Genomic DNA, 23,828 nt, shown 5'->3' on the forward strand with positions numbered 1-23,828 from the left:
GGAGTGTTTCTGAGGAGATCAGATAAAAGGTAAACCACCTGGGGGTAAAATTAACAATATTTATTGAATAGAATATTTTATATTAATCTTGAAGAAACCTGAGTATTAACATTAACACAAATACTGACAAACCTAAGCACAGCACCTGAAAAATTATAGATAATTCAGTTACTAATATTACCAGCTACATCAGGCTCTTTTAAACTGGCTACCCCAGATTTCCTTTTATACATTTTCAAATATAAAATGCTGTTTATACTCTGGCTTGGCTGAATATGTAATGATTATTATTTACTGAGAGATGTGCATCTATATTGCACAGCATGCCCAGGTAATCAACATTTTAAATTCAGTGCATTGGGTTCACTTTTGGCTAAATTCAGGTTGTTTAGGTGTTCTTCTGTCACAGCTCAGTGGTGATGACAGTTTGGGAATTTAGTGTAGTGTCATCTTGGCTGGAACTAACTGTTGTATAAATAGTTGTATTTTACCTTCACTAACTAGAACATCAGCTTTTATGTGTTAAACATTATGGTTATTTGCTGCCATTAAACTTGGAGAGGAGAGAACACAAGTTTACCTGATGGCTGTTCCTGCAATTCACTCTCATGGTGTATTTTTTTTCATGACCTCTCATCGAAAGTGTAAATAATAAGCAGTTTTGACATGAGGTGGGAGGCGGGGCCTTTGCGTAATTACGGGGCCCTATGCAACATTCATAGTGAGCGTATAGGGCCGACCAGCTTTGCCCCCATCAGATAAACAGCACTTAAAGCTTTCATCTCTGAGAGAGAGGAGAAAATCAAGCTGCTTCAGATCTGAAAACATCCACAGGTGTTTCTGTCCATCCTTCCACTGTGAGAAGACGACTCAGCGCTGTGGGTCTGAAAGGATGTGTAGCTGAACCTCACTGAGAAAAGGAGATGGACACATCAAACAAAGAAGCTGCTGGTGTTCTCAGAACAATGGATCACATGAGTTGTGAGAAACAGAAAAAGAAACCAACTTCTAAGACTGAACTTTGGAGGTGTGGCTGCCGATCTCTTTGAGAAAATGAAAGTGAGTCTCCTGGAAAGAATGGAAGCTGGAATAGAGGTGAAGAGTGACTCACTGAACATGACATTAGATTTCCTGTTTAGTATGTGTTTCCTGCTTCTTTCTTGATGCTGAAAGATGAACTTGTACTTAATGGCTGTTTTGGCATAAAATTAAATAAACGAAGGGTGGTCTCTGGCTTTAGCACGGTCATGTATGTTGACAGTATTTTGTATGATGTGTTACAGTTTCTCATTAAGTTGAACGAATCACTCCAGCACAGGGTTAACCTGACCTTAAGCTGGACATTCTGGATGTAGGACACAGGCGTTGGATGTTGAGTCGCTCTGTTTGAAGTCAGGCTGACAGCTGTGTCTGGTGTGGGCTGCCCTGCTGGTGTGTCACTGTAACTGTACGCTCATGTCAGCAATCCCCAAATACCTGACGCTTACGCAGGTGGTCCTCTCCTTGACCCTTTAACCAGCACACAACTAAAAGCAGGACATTCAACACCGTCCAGACGAGCTTTCATAATACCCACAGAACCTTTATAGCATCCATTGTAATCTTAAGTGAGGTCGTTCATTCGAGCCCAGACTCTGATTGGTTTGGAAAAGCACATGCTTGATAGGCTAAGAACGTATTTCCTGGGGCTGTGATTGGTTGTAAGTGGCTTTAACGTGTAGTGGAAAGCAACTGTCGGACATTTCCAGAAGGATCAGAATAGAGTATGTGAAGGTTATGAGAAAAGGGGCCCTCAAAATGTCCAGTCGGGATCTTTCAAAGACATAAATCCAGTCTGGATCAGAGGTCAGCGTTCACAGATTTAACTTGCATTAAGCACAGGACGCTGCAAGGTGGAGACAATGAACAGCGCAGAGTGTTCTAGTATGTTCTTTTCAGTTATGACCCTCTAGCATGGCTGTACTTAGCTAGGAGGACACCCAGGTCTGGACCTGGTTGTTGCAGAAGGTTTTCTTCAACCTTCAACAATAATGCTAACATCCGCTAGCGTCCCTATTGTAGTAGTTTGTTAGCGCTAAGCTACCGGTAAGTTGCATAAATACTTTCTGACAAAAAAGTCAGGAATTCTAAATTTCCTTTCTACCTTAAAAGATGCAGCACTTACATTCTGCTGCACAGCACAGTGTAAGCACAGTGTAACTACTGCAGCATTTAAGGTGGAATGGAAAAGTCATTGGCACAAGAATGTAACTGCTGCACCGTTTAAGGTGAGACAGAAAATTCAGGAAGGCAGTTCTAAATCAAACACAGACATTTGAAGCTTCTAAAAGACAATTCATAATTATTTGAAGCTTGTGTCCGACATACTAGCATATATTGTACCTTGTAGCAGTTTCACCGTGACTCTTTCACTAATGAGCTCTGGTGCAGAGCTGTCATCGCTGTTTCTAACAACCCGCTGATTAAGCTGCCACTCATATTCACAGTCAGTGATGTATCTAGGACTTACAGAGCGATGTTTTTTTTCTCCCAAAATTGGTCCTGCCAATCAAAATGACAGTGTTTTCATAATTATGCATTTGTTAATCTAATGCATTAGGCCTTCTCTTCAGCTCCTGAAGTCCTAACCAACAGGAGAGCTCACTTAGCTACACCTACCTAGATAAACAGTTCCTGACTGGCCAGTTTTCCACCCAGCCTTTCTGTTTTGGTTCCATCCAAAACTTAATGAGACAAGAATTTAAATACAAGCAGAGTTTAAATACAGTATACAATACATGATTCTACTGAATAAAAATTATTAACTAAATATTACAGAGATGCAGAAATCATTGGGCCTTTTCTGCAGGCCTAGAAGGCCCTGAGGGTTCCCCTCTGGAAAAATGGAGTATCAAATCAGCAGTGATGTGACTGATTATCCATTGACTTCAGAGCAGCTGCAGTTTGCCCATAATTAATGCCCAGCATGTTCAGCTCTACACAAGGTGATACGTTAAAGCCAAGTTTATAACATCACCTATTCAGACACGAATGCCACTGCTATCATAATAAGAGTCTTGTATAATTATACTGATTAATATAGGCCGTTTGACTTATTTAAACAATAAAATAGATCATTAAATGCTGTTTATTGTTATTAATCAGAAATCAAATCTAACCCAGTCCAAACCAAAGTGAAGCTATCAATTCATTTGTATTTTATGTACAGTATTTTCAGCTGAAATCGGTAAATAGTCCTCCAAACCAGCAAATCTAGGATTCCAATCACGTCTTGGCTGATTATATTTAGAATAAAGGTGAAATAAATGTGAGTCATCAGGTTATTACAACTTCCCAGTAACTACTGCACCAACCCCACCAATTTAACATCACATATTCTCCCTTTAGCTTAGTTCCATTGTTTAAAAATTATTGTTCAGCTTATTTCATCTCTTAGCTGTTAGATTGTGTTTGATCTTACCTGCGTGGTACTCACAGTATCTCAGTCTTCTCCTCACCTGTGTACAAAGGCTCACCTGAAATTTCTCCATCTCTCCCTTATCTCTGTGTATGTGTGTAGAGTCAGACCATGAACTACGTGGGGCAGCTGGCGGGGCAGGTGTTCGTGCAGGTGAAGGAGCTGTATCGGGGACTGAACCCAGCCACGCTCTCAGGCTGTATCGACATAATCGTGGTGCGGCAGCCGGACGGCTCTCTGCAATGCTCCCCTTTCCACGTCCGATTCGGCAAGATGGGCGTGCTGCGCTCCCGGGAGAAAGTGGTGAGTCCTGCTGCTGGAAACAACAGCTCTTACTGTAGTGGACTGCCAGATGGGCGGGACTGTAGCAGTTTTGCCTACTGTATTTAATTAGCCTTAATACTGTTACTTCCATGGACATGGGAAGTTGGGGGTGCTGAGGGCACTGCAGCACCCCTAAATTTCAAGACTGCAACTGCTAAAACAATGATAAAAATACAGAGATTCGAGTGTAGCAAATATTCCTGTGTGCTTGTTTTGGAGATTTATTTTTCCTATTTTTATTTACACCGATCAGGCATAACATTATGACCCCCATGGACCCTCACAGAGCAGGTACTATTTGGGTGGTTGGTGGACTATTCTGAGTCCAGCAGCGACACTGAGGTGTTTAAAAACTCCAGCAGCACTGCTGTGTCTGATCCACTCAGACCAGCACAACACACACTAACACACCACCACCACGTCAGTGTTACTGCAGTGCTGAGAATGATCCACCACCCAAATAGGTGGTGGACCCTGCTCTGTGAGGGTCCATGGGGGTCCTGACCACTGAAGAACAGGGTAAAAGGGGGCTATCAAAGTATGCAGAGAAACAGATGGACTACAGTCTGTAACTGTAGAACTACAAAGGTCACCTATATAGTAAGTGGAGCTGATAAAATGGACAATGAGCATAGAAACAAGGAGGTGGTCAGAATGTTCTGCCTGATTGGTGTATGTTTTTGTTAAAGTTAACGCGTCGCCAAAACACATGCAGGTTGAAGGTCAAAGAAAGAAAGTGATAATGAGATAGATGCCAGTTCTGTACCCTAAAGCAGCTGAACACTGTTTTTAATTTGTTAAAAAAATCATCTAACGTATTAATAACATTTTATCAGCTGTTCATCTCCTGCTTAGAGTTATGTGTACATGTTTTAGTCATTAACTTCCTCAAATTATTCAGAAGGATTCTGAAGAGACTTTTTCAGAGTAGAATAGTGTTGAATGCTGAAATATGTTTCTAGAGTAGAATAAGTTTCTAGAAATATTCTGAAATCAACAGAATGGTTCCAGATAAAGTGTAGGCACAGTATTTGGTTATTAAGGCTCATCGTTTAGTTATTTTTTCCAAATGTTTATTCAGTTCTATTAGGAATTATTCAGTAGCTGCTATGGAACTAATACGCAAGTTCTGTAGTGCCCACTTACAAACCTGTGGAGCTTAAAGTGTTGATATCAGTGCAGAATGAAGTATGTGTATCCTGTCTTGTCCAGGTGGACATAGAGGTGAATGGAGAGCCTGTAAATTTGCACATGAAGCTGGGAGAGAATGGAGAGGCCTTCTTCGTCACGCAGACGGAGAACGATCAGGTACACATTAACACACATCAGCACGCAGATAGAGTTTATGTGTCGTCCTCAGAGGAAATCAACTCAGCGCCTGTAATAACCAGCCAATAATGAGTCATCATTCGCATCAGTCCAACACACAAAGGCTGTGACAGCAACACACACCATTGCAACACAGCCACAACAGTGATCTTATCTATTAGACGAGAAATGGTTACAAAAGAGACATTGTTTTACAATAGTTCTACAGTAGCAGGGTACTGTAAGGCAAAATAGTCTGCAGTGAAAACTTATTTGTTCAGATTTATCACTATTTTACCATCATCAACATTCCATATAAAAGCTCAGAAGATGTGTAGGTTCACTGGTGGTTTTGGACAGTAAGTAAAATGGCTATATTTGTATGGTAGACATCAAAATGATGTATTGTACTCATGTCACTGACTGGATTATGTGGCCAATTTGAAAAAAATCTATAAAACTTTGCTTAAAAAGTGAGTATTCTGGATGCCTGGATGTTAACAGAATGTAACACCCTTAATTTTTGTTCTGTTCAATTACTATCGCAGGTTTGGGGTTCTCAAAAGGCATCTTAGCTTTTTAAAGATAAATAAACAAGTCGGTTTTACAGTATGGAGACAGTTGTGGCCCTGAGTCTGCAATAGTCCTTCACCCAAAATTATTAATGTACTGCGGAGATGTGTTCTATTCTTAGCCATGGGGTAGAGAAGCAGGAGGCCACTGCTGACCACATTGCCACGTCCCAGCCTTAACCTGAATCTGTTTTGAACCCAAAACAGGTCTAAGATCAGAACTGAAAATATACACTGATCAGGCATAACATTATGACCACCTCCTTGTTTCTGCGCTCATTGTCCATTTTATCAGCTCCACTTACTATATAGGTGCACTTTGTAGTTCTACAGTTACAGACTGTAGTCCGTCTGTTTCTCTGATACTTTGTTAGCCCCCCTTTTACCCTGTTCTTCAGTGGTCAGGACCCTCATGGACCCTCACAGAGCAGGTACTATTTGGGTGGTGGGTCATTCTCAGCACTGCAGTAACACTGATGTGGTGGTGGTGTGTTAGTGTGTGTTGCGCTGGTCTGAGTGGATCAGACACTCAGCCAACAGCGTCCTGTGGGCAGCGTTCTGTGACCACTGATGAAGGATTTGAGGATGACCAACACAAACTGTGCAGCAGCAGATGAGCTACAGTCTCTGACTTTACATCTACAAGATAGACGGACAAGGTAGGAGTGTCTAATAAAGTGGACAGTGAGTGGACACAGTTTTTAAAAATTCCAGCAGCACCGCTGTGTCTGATCCGCTCGTACCAGCACAACACACACTGACACACCACCACCACATCAGTGTTACTGCAGTGCTGAGAATGATCCATCACCCAAATAGTACCTGCTCTGTGAGGGTCCATGGGGTCCTGACCACTGAAGAACAGGTCATAATGTTATGCCTGATCTGTGTATTTTAAATGCATTGCTTCTAAAGCCTTTAAAGCTTTTCAAATGTACACAGTCTACCCCCCGAAGGTAGAGGCTACAATATGCACAGAGTCTGTAGTTTGCTTATTCTGGTTTTGTACTAGAGCCGTGAGACTAATGTAACTAATTTAACAGTATGTTTTGCTGAATGTCCCTAGATCCTGAGACCAGTGGTTCTCAAACGGGTCTTCAGGGCCCCTGCACAGTCCACAGTTTTGTTTCAACCCAACTCAGAGTTCACTGACATAGAGCAAAATGGGAGCAGAGCATTGTAGGAAGTGTTAAAGTTTTAACACTCACGTGATGGTGGTCAGTTCCCTAAATCTCGGAGGAACCAGCGTCAGCAGGACAGAAAAACATCCTCTTGTGGCTTTTATCAGATCAGCTGTCATACTGTAATTTCCCCATCTTAGTGCTTCCCCTAGATAATAAATAAATAAACAGTACATTTAATTATTCATTAATTATTCTCTCAATTGTGATATCCACTTCACGTGATGCCCAAATAGTCAAATAAAATTGAACTTAATATAACTTAATTAAGCAATAAACCATGAGAGGCTGTGATTTTAGGCACAACATGAAATAGGCTACTTATTGCTTTTATAAAACGGTAGATAAAATGCATATCTGGTGCTAATGAAAGACTGGAAATCACATAGAGACGTTAATGGAAATTAGCATTGTGGTCATGGGGGTAATTTAGTATAATAAAGCTACTTATAAGATAAAGATTTTTGCATGAAACTGTGTCATTATATGAAAAAATGTTTAAAAAAAATCCTGAAATGACTACAAAATACATTGTTGCATGAGTTTTTGTCCTTTTTTTTGGTTGCTTAGCAAAAACATACTATAAATGAACTACATTTCTTAGTGGAATAATCGTTTATGTCGACTATTACTAATAACTTAAATTATTTATTAAAAAAGGGTTCATTTTGTTATATTTTATATTGTCCACTGTTTTATAAAATCAATAAACTGTATTGGCTCAGCCAATCAGATTATAGGAACAGGAATCATCTGCTTAATAATCTTAGTTTATGCTGGTAAATCCTATTAATTAACTGGAAAGGTATTAATCTGGTTAGATCTAGTTTTGAGTGCTTGGTCTTCACTGAGCTGGTTCAAATGTCTGAGGCTGCATCTGAAACTGAGAGTTTATAGGCTGCACGGCGAGACAGGATGTGTGTGTGTCATGGTAAAATGTGCATATATATATGTGTGTGTGTGTGTATGTGTGTGTGTGTGTGTGTTTGGTCTCTGCTCAGGTGAGTAACAGTGATGGCTTTGTTTAAACTGAACTCAGAATAAATCTCCCCCAAGTTCCATTTAAACCCAGCTTTCTCTATGAATAGATCTCTCTTTCTCCAGCTCTCTCTCTCTCTTTCTTTCTCTTGCTCCCTCTTTCTCTCTCTCTCTTTTTCTCTGTGCTGCATTTGTAAATGCACCCTGGATGCCCTTTACACCACCACTGTGTTGCAACACTAACAGCTTGGCCTGTTTTCACAATAAGTATGTTTACATGCATTTAATAATCTGATAGCTGCAGAAAATTAGATTTTGTCAGTAATTCATTCAAAGCGTTTACATGCTCTTGGGTAATCAGATAAAGGGAAAACTCTGGGTCAACAAGAGTCAGGCAGTAATTGGATTTCAGCTTTGTAGCCCAACAGACGTGATTTTTAAAGCATCAAGTCATTTGACCAGAAAATACGAACATGCATCACCAAAAATTGAAGAATATTTGAATTCTTCATTTCGTCACGCATGCATTTCATGATTTTAGCGTCACTCCAAAAGTGTTTTGTTGGCGCTGTGTTAAACGCTGCTTGCTGTGTTCTGTTTTTCATACATGCGCAGGCTGAGAAACAGGAAAGAAATCAGAGTAAGAGTACACATACACTGAAAAAATGATAACTGAGCTCAAATCCAGCCTTTATCAGTTTCTAGAAATCTGTTAATGGACTTAATCTGATCTTATATATAATCAGACAATAACGCAGAAAATCCGATAATGATCATATTATTGGTGGGCATGTAAGCGCACTCATTGATTTTACCTTAATTTCACCCATTCAGTCCAATGTGATTTGATGATATCGGTACTATTCACATTTATTTTAAGAAATAAAGTGAAAACACAGATGTGACTGGAGGAACATGAACACAGTAGTGAAATATAAGCTATTAAAAAAAGCATTCGTTATCAGGAGGTGCCATTTTACTGATTAGACTGATTAGGTGCTCATTTATAGTCGGTTCATTTTTATTTAAAGAACTCGTGCAACCGAACGCTTTATTATGCAATGAGTAAGGCCTAATGATGCAGTTGAGCAGTTCACTCAAGCAGTGACCGCAGCCAAACTGTCCCTGTGTTGTTGGCACAACTGCACTATTCTGTGTTTGGTTTTAGCACATAGCTCCCATAGCACATTCACAGACCACACACAGAAGCACATTCAGACTGTGCGAGTCATTGTGTGACCTTCTTGTGAACTCTGTAGGTCTTGTTTACGGCAGTTTGCCATGGCTAAGGTTAATGGGTTTTTTAACCTTAACATACCTCGTAGAAGTTCCGAACCTGTGTCTGCTGTGTCTTCGTACAAGCAGGGGTAAAATGGGGATTTCGGAGGTTTGGGTGCCCCGTTTTTCTTTAGGTGTCAAGAATGTGGGAACAATGTTGTTCAGTGTGGGGAAAAGTCTGAATACCTTGAGTCTGAAGTCTGAATAAAATGTTTTGTTGATTTTCTAAGTGCAAATAAGTGAACACATCCTCTACAAGAAACACACTTAAATATGGCATTTTTCTGCTAATTTTAGTGCACAATTACACATAATTAAAAAAAACTAAATTATAAAATGTTTCATAACATTTTGCCACATTTTATATTTTTCCCCAGTATGTTAAATTCAGCAAATAAGCAGTAATTGTGTATTAAAATGTGCAGAAGTGTGTCTCTGTAGATGATGTTTTATCTTATTTTCAATTTGTTGAAGATCAGTAGAACATGTAATTTGACCAGAGTGCCCAAACTTTTGCTTGCATAGAACTATATATATATATATATATATATATATATATATATATAAACAGAAATAGTAAAAAATGCAGATTAATCAATTATAACAATAATGGAATTTGACTAGAGGCGCCCAAACCTCTGCATACGACTGTATGTATCTTGCTCTTACTTAATACTACAGCTAATCCATGGTAACCGGTCTCGAACGGGTCCTTCACAAGATGCAACGTGATATATTCATTATTTACAATTCTAAAATCTTAAATGATGAAATAATTCCATTAAAATAATATATAAAAATAGTAGACAATGAGGCAGTATAACGTAAACATTTAAATGTTTATGTATGTAAATGTCAAACGTTAGTGGGTGGAGTGGCCCTGAGAGAATCAACTCATGTTAACTTCTGTTAAAAATGATTTTGCAGGATTTTTTTGGACCACACTGTACGTCTTTATGTATTAACATCATGCGCACAGGCTCGAAAAGAAGATCCGGCTAGATGTTTAGGTCTTAAATCTCTGCTAATTTCACAATTAATAGGCCAAAAGAAACGGCCCAAAATGACCTGGGAAAAATTCTGGTTCCATTGACTTACATTAAAAGTAAAGTATGTTTTTTGCTTCTCCTGTAAAGTTACCATTTTGGAGATACGAGGTTTTATTCCAACAGCAATGAAATGCAAAATCAGCATTATACTGATGAAGATATGACGACAATAGTAGATAATTCACTCACATGCTTGGAAGACGCATCCTTTACCAAGTTTGCTCTTCTGCACGTTGCATTCAGTTACACTTTTCCACCAGAGAGGTCTCCAAATCCCCGAAGCTTACATGGTTCAACTTTATTTGAAAGTGTTTTTAAGGTTTTTGTTTCTTTTGGCCCATAATATACTCTAAATATCTTAAAAACAATACAAACATTTCTTCATCATATTTTTCCAGTATGAGGGGCAGCTATAAGACATTTAAGGCTTTCATTTGACCCTAGTATTCTTTTTCTGATTATTTATGTGCACACACTCACATAAATACCGGCACTGACAAAAATAATGCTCTGAATTCACTAGATTCAAATACGCAAATCATTTCCACAGGAATAAAAATATATGTATCATAACAGATGTTCATTTAGGCGGTAATTGTGTTGCTGTAATTTATTTATATGAAAATGATGTACACATGTTGAATTATGTACATATAACATTTCTCAGTGTGTTAGCTTACCTCTCTACTGTTTGTCCTCCTACAGGAAGTGGTGCCGTCGTACCTGGCCACCTCCCCCATACTTTCAGATGGAGCGGTGTTGATGAGCTCCTCCGTCCAGAGCCTGGGGCCGTCGCTGTCCGGCACTGAAAGCAGTGCAGTGAAAAAGAGGAGGAAAAGAAGGAGGAAGTCTAAGGTGGACAGCATGAAGAGAGAGCCCAGCGCGGAGTACTCTGAGGATGAAGACGTCTTCACCATCGACATCGGCTCTAATGGAGGGACTGACTACCCTGCTGACCGCAACAGGTATAATATTGTATAATTTTCACAATATACAATAAGTATCCCAATATTTTGAGACACAGACACAATTTCAGTAGTAGTGCCATATTTATAAACTACTGTCAGTAGTTTGTATTCAACTGCAATGCACCAAATCCAGTTAAATCCAATTCATAGACAAAAAGATACGTTAAAGCACCCTTATTATGGAAAACTAAATTATGAATTTTTTCCCCCTTTTTTTAAGTGATCTTGTGCGGAAACACGGTTAGAGTCTTAGAGTTTCAGCAGGTGTCCTGGTCCGTACGGTACACATATGGAACCAAAGCTACAAAAACAGCCCAATTTGAATTCAGTGTTTTTGATGTCATGGTATCATGAAAACCAAAATATTTACTTACACCCATCTATTCAGTATTTTTTCACCGCTCATTATTTAATTCATTTTTAATTTATTTTTAACTTTATTGAGCGTTCCGGCCCAGACGGCTTTTTTAACGAGGCACAGTACATGGGAGCCAATCAGAGCAAGGCTCATTTATATATACCCGTCTTAAAGGCCCAGTAACCGAGCCTGTTGGATTCTAAGGGGTAAAGAAAGGTTGGAAAACAGTCATGTAAAAATGAATTGTGGCTGTTTTTAGTACATAAAACGAAGCAAATGTTATTATTAGACTTCAGGGAAAAAAACAATACACAATACAAGAAAAATGTAGGATATATGGTCTATATGAGTATGTCTGTATTTGCATACAATAGATGAATTAACAGACACTGGACTGAGCAGGAAGAGAGTAATGCAGGAGAGAAGAGGTGAGAGACGTTGTGTGTGTGTGTGTGTGTGTGTGTGTGTGTGTGTGTGTGTGTGTGTGTGTGTGTGTGCTTACAGCAGACAAACGACCAACCATGGACCGTTCGTGCGCTTTAAAGAGAGAGAATGAAACCTCTCTGATTAACCACATCCTCTTCTGTCTTCCTGCCTCTGTCTCTTACATGCTCTCTCTCTCTCTCTCTTTTTCAAGAAAGTGTAACTGTGTATAGTTCACACATATGGTCTTGCTCTTGGATGGTGCTATTAAAAGGCTATTTGCTGGAATGTCCTACTTACTCTCTGACTGACTGTGTCCAATACATACCAGCTGCCATATGTTTACAATTAGTTACTGGTGATATGGCCAAAAGTGTATATCACAGTATAAGTAACATTTCTCACACTTTTCGTATGTAGTGTATGTTATAAAACTGTATGTTTCGTATGTAGTGTATGCTATAAAACAAATAAAACTGTTTTAGAAGCCTAAGTAAGGTTCCTTATGAGGCCTTATGTGCCTTATGAGGCCTTATGTGCCTTATGAGGTATGATATGAATCACTGTTGTAGACGCCGGCCTCTTTCAGCTCCACTTTCCTGACTGTCTGTGTCACATTTGTTTCCAGGGACGTGATCAATGACGACTTCTCCAGCGTCTCTTCTAAGCAGAATGTTTATGCCCGCTCTGATGGAGACTGGACTCCTATGCACAGGTACACACTCACACTCCAGGTCGAATTACATGTTGTGTTGATTTTCTGCGTAAAAATAATAAGTAAACACATCCTCCACAGTGAACACACTTAAAAATGACGTTTTTCTGCAAAGTGCACAGTTATTTCCCAATTTCTGTTTGTTTGCTCAGTGCCGTAACTTTTGCACAGGCTTCATCTCATGTTTTTTTCTCTAATATGTTAAATTCAGCAAACAGTAAATTGTGCATTGAAATATGCAGAAGCGTGTTAGCGGTAGATGATGTTGATGTTGATGAGGGCGCCCAAACATTTGCACACAACTGTATGTATGTAAACAGTAATAGTAAAAAATGCAGATTAATCAGTTATCAATGCTCTCTCTTTCTCTCTTCTCTCTCTCTCTCTCTCTCTCTCTCTCTCTTTCTCTCTCTCTGTGTAGTCCTAATGTCTCTCGCCCCTGTTCACCTAAGAGTGACTCTGAGCTGGTCACTAAAGCCGGTGAAGAGAAGCAGCAGAACCCGGCCATGCTCTGGGCTTGGGGAGAGCTGCCCCAGGTACTGACCTCTCACATTCACATTGGCCCAGAAACACAGGTAGCTCCGTCAGCACTGACCTCAGACCAGAATAGACTATGTCATATATATCTGTTTTATTTGAGCAATATATATATATATATATTGCTCAAATAAGCTCATAATGGACCAAAAACATTACTATTAATGTCATTGTTGTTGTTATTGTTGTTTATTAGTTAGTTAGTTAGTTAGTTTGTAGTACTATAGCATTGTTGAGAGCTGCAGCAGGAATTTCGTTCACTTTTTATCCTGTTTATATCAATTTAACTAAGGTGTAACTGATTCTATGCAGTACACTCTTAAAAAAAAACAGGGTTCTTCAAGGGTTCTTTGGTAAAGAAAATGATTCTATATAGAGCCATGAACACTCAAAGCTCCCATTGCATGATGAAAGGGTTCTTTGCATAGTGAAACTGTTCTTCAGATTGATGGAGAATCTGTTATAGATGGTTCTATGTGGAACCTTTTTGAAAGGGGTTCTATATAGCACCAGTAGCGTTCTTTTATTGTTACGATGTCAAGCTTCACTCTTTAAAAAGATAGTTGTTCAAGAGTACTTTAGTAAAGAGAATGGTTCTATGTTGAATGAACACTCAGAGAAACCATTGCATGATGAAAGGGTTCTTTGCATGGTGAAGTGGTTCTTCAGATTGATGAACAATCTGTTATACGGTTCTATGTAGAACCTTTAATTATGCAAAGGGTTCTTCGAGTGTTCGTGGTTCTATACAGAACCCTTAAAGAACCATCTTTTCTGAGAGTATAGTTCTTGAGTCATATCCAAAGCTACTCATCGAAAATTAGTATAGAACATCAGTCTGAACTGGTTGAAAATGCCTACCTTGCTGCTTATGTAAGCTTGTGTAACCATTCTTATTGATTATTCATAGACACTAATAAATGTTTCGTCCTCAGCCGTCCTTCCTGCCGGCGAAGCCGGATTCCCCGGCTGTGTGTCCCGTCTCCATTCCCGTTTCCCACAACACACACTTCAAAGTCATCCCCGATGCCTCGGCCGCCAACGAACACAGCCGTGGCGACAACACAACGTCCCTACGCCTGTTCATCCCCACGCCGACCACAGCCGAGGGGACAGGCTCGGAACACGGAAAGTCAGAACCAATGAGGATGGACTCGCATCACAGAGGGGGTGGGGCCGAGAACATCAGAGCAGGGACTGAGCCTGTGGGAGTGCAGAACGGGGTTCACGGACAGCATCCAGCGCCACCGAGAACGGACTCAGAGATAACGGCGATGTTAGCGGCACGTTTGGTGTCAGAAGTTGAGGAGGGAGCTGTAGCAGCTGTGGGAGCCCACCAGCAGAGCAAAACTGATTCACCATCCAAAAGAAAAGGTGACTGAAAGGTTCAGCTACATGATTAGCCGTTACTGACATCGATGTTTCAGTGAAAAATCTAATTTATGGATTACACGTAGACTTCCCCCTATGTGACGTTGCGCTGATGCTGCGTCTGTGTCAACACCGATACCATGAAGCAGTTCCTTCTAAGCTTTTCGCCACAAATAATTAAAGATAATGCTGCCTAGGTACAAAACACGCTAAGGTCAGCTCTTTTTGTCAGGGGTCTTTCAGTAATCACTCCTCTCCCACTGGGAAATCAGTCACAGTCTGAGTTACTGTTGGTCCAGGTTGTCATTGAGGGAGTGACTAAAGCCTGAGATTAGCCTTTGCAGGCATTGCAGGCCGCTAATCACTTCTGTGTCCTCTAGTGCAGCCTGAGGTGTACTTCTGTTGGTCAGCTGCATTCTAGAATAATAATTTCTCAAGTTTCATATACACATACATATACACTAATTTATAACACCTCCTTTTTTCTACACTCCTTATCAGCTCCACTTATCCTATAGGAGCACTTTGTAGTCCTACCATAACAGACTGTAGTCCATCTGTTTCTCTGCATACTTTGTTAGCCCCCTTTTACACTCCTACCTTGTCAGTCCAGCTTGTAGATGTAAAGTCAGAGACGATAATTCACTCGTGTCCTAGTCTTCATGTCTGTTCTTTATTGTACAGATAAGAGAAGCCGGCATCTTGGTTCTGATGGAGTTTACCTGGATGACATAACAGAGCTGGATCCAGAAGTAGCTGCTCTGTACTTCCCCAAAAGGTGAATTACTGAAGCTCCTTCTTAATTCTCGTCCTACTCGTTATTTCATCTGTTTGTGTACTTTTTCACGTACTTCTTTACATACTTTCTCCTTCTTTGTTTTGTTTCTTGTTTTTTTCCCCCCTGAAATCCAGTTATTTACATTGATCATTCTACCAACTGCAGTCTCATGGTAAAAAAAAACTACGTCAAAAACAGTTAGGTATTCAGACCTTAGATTATTTGTATAGATTATATCATGATCCTTTTCAACAAGGCATTAAGCGAGATAGTAATTAGCTAAATATGTACAAAACCATCATTTATAGGGTACTTTGTGGTTTTTATCTTTTTGAAATATTTAGATATATCCTTCGTTTAATTTTAAAACAAAAACACTTTAAATAAAAAAATTGCTGTCCTACAATTTCATGCCACAACTGAAACACCGAGTTTTAGTCTGTAGGCGGAGCCCCACTTTAGCCACGCCCCTGTATTTAAGAGCAGGAAGTGAGACTGCACCCTTGTCCCTCATGGCCACACAGTGAGCAGTTAGATCTCTTTGTTTTGAAGTAAATGTGTCACAAAGTCTGAAAATCATTAAGAATTGTCACTACCGAAAATACAGATTTTCTGCAATTAAGTAAACTTTTTTGTGTTTTAATGAAAAATATGATGATTTTATGAGCGTACAGCTGTTCAAAGCTGTGTTTGCTAGTCATGTACTGGCTGTCATTTTTGAGTTCTGCTTAAAATGAGCTAAAATTGTCACTGCCGAAATGGTCACTACTGAAACATTCGGCAAAGTTCGGGTAGGGTTATGATTGTAGTGACAAAGTGGAATGTTCAGTCATTTATTTCAATAAAATAAGCATAATTGAGGTATAGGGCCACTCAAAACAAAAGGATTTTAGTCTAAAGTCCAAGAGCTTTCTCTTGACGTTGTCACTCTTGGCCACACAGTCACACTTTCCCTTTCATGTCTTTAACTGTGAGCGTGTGTTTCCGCAGTGAAAGCAGCGGCGCAGGGCGTGTCTGCTGTGAAAACACTGTGCGCAGTGTGAGCATGTCTCCTCAGTTTGTGGGCAGCTCAGGAGCAGACAGCGGAGTGGACAGTTACTCAGAGCAAACCACTGATCTGCCCTCCATCGCCCTCTCTCTGTGTGGAGGACTCACTGACAGCAGGGAGATCACTAAAGGTGAACACAGGCCCATTTTTACACATGTGTACACATTTCCACACATACATACAGTGAACATACATTTACATACGCTTATACAGACAAATACATTTGCATGCAAAAGTTTGGGCGCTCCTGGTCAAATGACATGTTTTGTTTGTTTTCTAAAGCCTTGGCTACACTACACGAGTTTTTAAATCTTTAAATTATAAATAGATTATAAAAAGACTGGGCATCTCACACTGTACAATATTGTGGATCACACACTAAACGATTAGTGGTCACACACTACTCAACTTTTAAGCTGCTGCTGAACCGGATGGAGCTCACTGAACTCACACAAACTCTTACGTTCTCCCATTACTAGGAGACGCAAATAAACAAACATGGAGCGCTTGCTGCTGCTGCTGTTTTCTCTGACGTTTGCACTGACACAGTAAAGAAGCAGCAAGTAAACATGTTTGGTATACATGTTACAAACTCGATTGTGCCTTAAACTCGGCTCATTAAAAAGCTTCGCTCCACACGTGAGCGACTTTTCGTCATTTTTCTTTGTTTACTTGCTGTATTTTCTTCTTTAGCGCTCTCATTTGTCATTGGCTGTTGCAGGAGTCCATTCAGATTGAGTCGTTGACCAGTTTACACTAGATTTCGCTGTAAATCGGAGTCTGCACTCCTCACATACGACTCGACTCTCTCTCCAACTGTCGACTCCAACATACCCAGAAATCTGCAGACTAGAGCCGACCAGCTCAGACTTAGCCAGACTGAGAATCAAGGATAAAATCGGGATAAAAGTTGTGTAGTGTAACTTCGGCTTTAAGTGAAAATATGTTAAGACACTTCTGTACATTTTAATGCACAGTTACTGTTTATTAGCTGAATTTAACATATTGGAAAAAAGATAAACTAAAAATGTGGCCTGTGCAAAAGTTGTGGAACATTTTATTTTTTGTGTTTTACTTTCTTCCAATCGTTAAACTCAGCATATAAAAGAAAATTGTGCACTAACATTAGCAGACAAGTGCAGTATTTAAGTTTGTTTCCTGCAGAGGATGTGTTGTTTTTTTTCCACTTAGAAAATTAATAAAACATGTCAGTGAACTGGAGGCTTTCATACGACTGTTTATACTCCCAATGTACACAGCCTGTCAATAGTTTGGGGACACCTTGCTTTGTTTTTAATACGTGAGCATGCTTTCTATATCAATTTGCAATAACTTAGCGTGTTAAAGTATAAACAGGTTCATTGAGAGGAATACAGTATTACATGTGTAAATATTTATGACAGTATTTAGGCCTTTTCTTTAGATCAAGAAAGACTTTCTGATGAACATGAGGCTGAAATATCACAGCTAAATACAGCTGAAGAATTAGCAAATACACTGTTTTATGCTGTTTTGAAAGTGTTCCTACACCTGCAGTGTATGCAGTGTATGTATGCAGTGTATGTATGTATGTATTTGATGTATTCTTATGTATTTGATATTTCTAATATTTGTATAAATGACGCTGTTTAATAAGACCCTGTTTTTATTTGCCTGTCTGTCTAAACACTTTTTCTTTTTGTCTGTTTCCTCTCTAGAGCACTTTCAGGAGAAGGCTGTTTCTTACAGTCAGTTTGCTGCGAACCCCGCTCTCATAGACGACCCCAACCTGGTGGTGAAAATCGGCTCCAAGTGAGAAACACAGCACCTCTGCTTCGTACCACTGGACACTTACACATATCAACTGTCACAGAGCAGAAGTGCTGATCTAGGCTAATTTAGGATCAGTTATATATTATATATTATATAGAGATATATTTACTGTGTTCTAATGTAGTGCTTCCTACTGGTTTATAAACCGTAGTTAACTTGTTTATTTATTTCATGCAAAATCATACAAAACACTAGTATTCCTACATGAGCATCACTTAACTTTAAACATGTTGGGTGATGTTATATCAGCACCACATTTATTGTACCTAAATTGATAAGATTGTTCTAGAAACTCCGCTGTTGAGCTGCACTGGTTTAACATGGTCAGTGGGAGGCTTGGAGGCATGACTGTAGGCCATTGCGGCAGGTAGATATCATGCCTGTACAGTGTACGGCATAGATTCTAGGACATCCTCAGACCACAGCGTCAGGTTGAAAATGGTCTACGGCAAAAGGCATCAGGCTACCTCAGTGGCTACATTCACAAGGGCCTTAGAGCCCATTTTGGCTGTAAACAATGTTGTTAGCCTAGCAGTAGAAGAGGTAAACCAGCAATCATAAGGTTGCGGGTTCAAATCCCAGGACTGACTGGGTGTACCTGGTTGTGCCTACTTGTGGCACTGTGCTGACTGGGCAAATTTCCATTCCGTACATAACAAGTAAGAAGATTCTGTTCCCAGCACAGGTCTAGAAAGGGAGTAGATCAGGACCAGGGAACTTGGTCATTTGGGCAGGATTTACCTCATCCTACATCAGCGCTTTCACTGTGAGACACTGATATTGATAAATACTATCTGATTATCACATGCTTGGATTTCTATCATATTCAAATTGTACTATTAGTACTGTCTATAATCCAGTACAGGATCTTTTTACTGACGGCACTCACAGTGTTACACTATATGTTATATATACACCGATCAGGCATAACATCATGACCACCTCCTTGTTTCTACGCTCATTGTCCATTTTATCAGCTCCACTTACTATATAGGTGCACTTTGTAGTTCTACAGTTACAGACTGTAGTCCATCTGTTTCTCTGCATACTTTGTTAGCCCCCTTTTACCCTGTTCTTCAGTGGTCAGGACCCATAATGTTAATAATGTTATGCCTGATTGGTGTATATATAACATATAGTGTAACACTGTGAGTGCTGTCAGTAAAAAGATCCTGTACTGGATTATAGATAGTAGGTTTATATGTATATAAGCATGTATTAAGTGTGTGTGTGTTATACATTTGCATGTACATATACATTTACATATGTGGCCAGATTTGCTAATGCATTTTGCACCATTTGAACCACGAATGAACAGGATAAGTGACCACTTTTGCAGCTACAAGACAACCAATAGCTTTAGAGTATAAAAAGGAAGTGTAGCTAGACATGAAGACATTTCATTCTTTTACATAACTGTTACAAAAGCACAGGGTATTCCAACCAATCATGTTCAAGCATTTGGCACTGGGCTTTATTTGCAACAATTGCAGAACAAGCTGCGTCAACGCTGATGTCAAGAAGGCAATGAAGACTAAAGTATATAAGCAAAATATTTTAGAAAAAAGTCAGTTTTAACCAGGAACTGATGATAAACACCAAATAAATAACATGTTGGATTGACTGTATAATAGTGAGATCACTCCCTCTTTATCATGTCAATAAGCCGCCTCGTTCTGCCTTTTCTGGCACGTTTCTAATGTTTTAAGAGTTTGATATGTGTCTTTGGTTTATTTGTATTTTTCTTTATTTTTTGATGAAGCTAGAGCGGCACTTTGTCTACTTTAACAAATGCAGTACGTTTAGAGTGAGACTTCGAGAGATTTAGAGTTCCAGCAGAGCTCAAAACCAAACTTTCCACTCCAAAACCAGAGATCTGGCAACCCTAAAGCAGAAAAAAAGGGGGGAGGCTATGCAAATGAATAGCCCGAAGCGATTTAACTGACCGAAAAAAGGGTTTTTTTAGCGTCTAAGGCGATAAAAGTGCACTTAAATTGAAATAGACAGATTTGTTATTAAACACAAGCTTCTCTTTTTCTCCTCTCTTTACTTACAAAAAAAGAAATTACCTCCATTTCTGTCCATTTAGCAGTTTTCTTTTATTGCTTCTTTCACTTTGGGATGACAGTTACCGCTTCCCATACGAAATATGCAAAGGGTCTTTTAAACGGGAGGTCGTTGTAAATCAGATTTTGCACTGTTTTTAGTAAATCTGGCCTTTAGTGTGTTGTGTATATGTGAGTAATGAAGAATAATACTCTTGTTAATGTCTTTAGGTATTACAACTGGAGCACTGCTGCACCAATCCTGCTGTCCATGCAAGTCTTTCAGAAGCCACTGCCAAAGGTACCAAACACACACACACACACATACACACACAGAAATGTGTATACAATTCAGTACCAGTCTGACTGTGGCTCTGTACTCCATCTGCTGGTGGTGCAATGTACTGCAGTCAAAAGCACACATCTTAAATTCCAGTTTTTGCCTGTCTTGAAAGCAAAATGTGTGCTTTTTCTTATATCTCAGCCACACGTTTAAAAGCTGTTCTAAACAAGTTAATCTCTCTCTCTCCTCTTGTCTCCTCCATTATGATCCCTCCTTTCCCTGCTTCCTCGTTCCTCCACTCCATCGCTCATTATTTAGTCTCCCTGCCTCAGTTGTGTTGATTTACTGTTGGAGTTTCTTCTCTCTTGTATAACTGGACTGTTTACGTCCTCCTCTGTGCGTCTCCATGCTTACTAATGCAGCTCTTCCCCTCCTGCATGACACTTCGCCCCCGCCTTGAGATTTTTCAGTTGTTGAGATTGTTTTGGCTCTGTGCATGTCCCTTACAGGCCACCATTGAGAGCATCATGAAGGAGAAGATGCCGAGGAAAGGAGGGCGCTGGTGGTTCTCGTGGAGAGGGAGAGGGAGCAGCTCCAAAACGGTACGCAAACACAGAGTTGGAGATATACATTACCACAAGCAAATGCACCTTTTTTAATTTTTTTTTGTTAGATCCTAACTCTTAGGGCTGGCTTGGTGAAAGGGTAACACTTTCATGCAGCTAAATGCATGTTGGGAGTTGCACGCAACCTTCAATTCAAAAACAAAGTTGTACGCAACACATTTGATTATTCCACTAGTCAGCCGAACTAGCAACTCATATTTTTTAATGCATATTATTGTTCTCGCTATATACAAGTTGTCTGTGTACATCTTCTGTTTCGTTTTCTTGTCCACTGATCATTGTTGTCAGAAGAAAACTACATATTTTTTGTTTTGTTTTGTCGCTTTTCAGTTTTTGACATTGTGTAAATTCCATGATGAATGGACCAAAAGAAATGACCCAAAATGACTTTTGGCATAATTTGAAAATGCCTGTTGCTCTTTACATTGTATGTAAATTTCACAATTAATGGGCCAAAAGAAACGGCCCAAAATGACTTGGAAAAAATTCTGGTTCCATTGACTTACATTAAAAGTAAAGTAGGTTTATTCCTTCTCCTGTAAAGTTACCATTTTGGAGATACGAGGTTTTCTTATCATTTATTGCATTGGACTACATTGGACTTTTTTCTGTATTTGTATTTCTGTCTATTGTCTATGTAGAGCTTTTTACTTTGTATTAGATCAGTAAAAATTCAGATTTGGATCCCAAAGAAATCTGCACTCTGTAAAACTACAGGGCATCAAGAAAGACGAAAATAAATCATCTAGCTGCATTGATCAGTATAACAGTAGGCAACAACTGTGGCACAAGCAACAGTTAGTGTTAACTAACTAGTTAAACCAGCTGGTTATAGAAATGTTAGCTTCAAGAACCTGACAAAATGAAAAACTAGCAACCTTTCATGAAGTCGATAATGAGGATCATCTTTTCAAACAGTCAAATAAACCGTCTTCTTTTTCAAATTCTTGTCTACTGATCTGGTGACGTCAAATAATTTCAAATAATCATGTGATGCATCATCAGTGTTTTGATGGGCTATTTCATGAAACGTCCATGACGTTGAGATTCTTACAACTGTTGCGGACAAGTTTCAAGTGAGTTGCAAGACACTTAATGTTGTGCAACTCAAGTGCAGTTTAGTTTTCAAGTTTCAAGCAGCTAAAGTGGCATGAAAGTTTCACCACGTAAAGTTTGCCTGTAGATCAGTTTGAACAGTATGCTACCATTCAGAAGTTTGGAATTAGAGTTTCAGTCAGATAATCAAAAAAAAAAATTTCAGTACAACTGATATTTCAGTTATTAAAAACATGACATTTAATTATTAATATGATGGCTGATTCCAAACTATTCAATGGCTTTTTGTAACTTACTTGCATTACAGTCATACACATGTAATAACAAACTACGCACACATCTCCATGTTCAGTTACAGTCCTTACTGCTGTTGCTGAGATATAGTTTGTGTTTTACAGGATTCTGTCTCTGTGAATGGAGCTGCTGGAGGAGCAGAGCATGCTGGGAAGCATGCTACCATCAGCAGGTAACATGACAGATAACATGGCAGTTTTGGAACTCAAAGTTCCTGTGATCTGTCCTCTGTCTCACCTTCTATCTCACACTGTGCACTTTTTCTTTTCTGATACTGATACCTACTTTGAAGCCTTGAGTATCAGCCGATACATAAATGTAACATGTAATGACGTGTAATCAACAGATTGTGATGCTGGAAAGGCTTCACTTGAAAGAGCTTTAAAACACAACAGGCTAGAAAAATACTGAAATAACACCATTTCACATTGCCGCTGTAAAACATGGGATATTTCGGGGATAAATTAGGAGATCGGTGATGTTGCGACGGCGCCGAGTCATAGAGATGTTGTTCTGGAACACTGTGGAAAGTCAAAGTGATGTGAAAGGTGCTGTGAATTTGTACGTTGTGTGATGTGGAACAGGCCTCAGGGTCCTGCAGTGTTAGACAGGGAGCCAACGTTTATCATTAGGCGACTCATTAGTGCCCTCATGTGGTTGCAGGCGGAAAGACGAATCCTCCTCCAGTGATGAAGATCACCTATCAACCAAACAGACAACCAGCAGCTCCACCCAATCAGAAAGCCTTCTTTCTCAAGGGGGCGTGTCTTACAGGAAGACCCTCCGCCTGACATCTGAACAGCTGGTAGGAAGTGCTGTCACAGCTGTAAAAGGGTTAAAAGTGTTAATTATCACACGTTAGAGGTATACAAAGTCTTAACAAACTGTTTCGGAATCATTACACTATAATAATAATAACAATACTACTAGTACCACTACTAATAATAAGAATAGTAATAAAACTTTATTTATAGAGCACATTTTGTGCTGGTGGCAGCTCAAAGTGCCTTACAGACAGATGATAAACTTTAACAGTGATAGAAGACATTAACATTGATATTGTTACTGTTCAGTAACAGCAAAATATAAATCAATAAATACATGAATAAAGAAATAATAAGCAAATTGATATAAATCAATAGAAGCAGTTATAGATCAAATTAAGATAAATACAAGAAGAGAGCTAGAATTTTAATTAAAACTATTTTTTTATCTTGTTGATTTTCTATTTTATTGGTTCTTTTAATACCATCTTGTGGTCTTATTGTACAGCACCTTTGGGTGTCTTGAAAAGTGCTTTTAAATAAAATGTTATTATTGTTGTTATTATTATTATTATTATTATCCCAAATACATAATAATGTTCA

General features: G+C 39.3%; 1 protein-coding gene across 1 annotated transcript in view; it reads left to right on the forward strand.

Moving 5' to 3' along the window:
• si:ch73-21k16.1 (phosphatidate phosphatase LPIN1) overlaps positions 1–23,828 on the forward strand; it is a 49,431-nt gene that overhangs the window by 19,038 nt on the left and 6,565 nt on the right. The window contains 13 exon segments of the mRNA XM_036581097.1: positions 3,560–3,760; positions 4,994–5,089; positions 10,853–11,112; positions 12,525–12,611; positions 13,033–13,147; positions 14,084–14,522; positions 15,204–15,297; positions 16,288–16,475; positions 18,043–18,136; positions 20,434–20,503; positions 20,995–21,087; positions 22,566–22,633; positions 23,125–23,266. Coding sequence (XP_036436990.1) covers positions 3,560–3,760; positions 4,994–5,089; positions 10,853–11,112; positions 12,525–12,611; positions 13,033–13,147; positions 14,084–14,522; positions 15,204–15,297; positions 16,288–16,475; positions 18,043–18,136; positions 20,434–20,503; positions 20,995–21,087; positions 22,566–22,633; positions 23,125–23,266 — 1,947 coding nt within the window.

Source organism: Colossoma macropomum, unplaced genomic scaffold, assembly GCF_904425465.1.
Source record: "Colossoma macropomum unplaced genomic scaffold, Colossoma_macropomum, whole genome shotgun sequence".
NCBI classification, from domain to species: domain Eukaryota; kingdom Metazoa; phylum Chordata; class Actinopteri; order Characiformes; family Serrasalmidae; genus Colossoma; species Colossoma macropomum.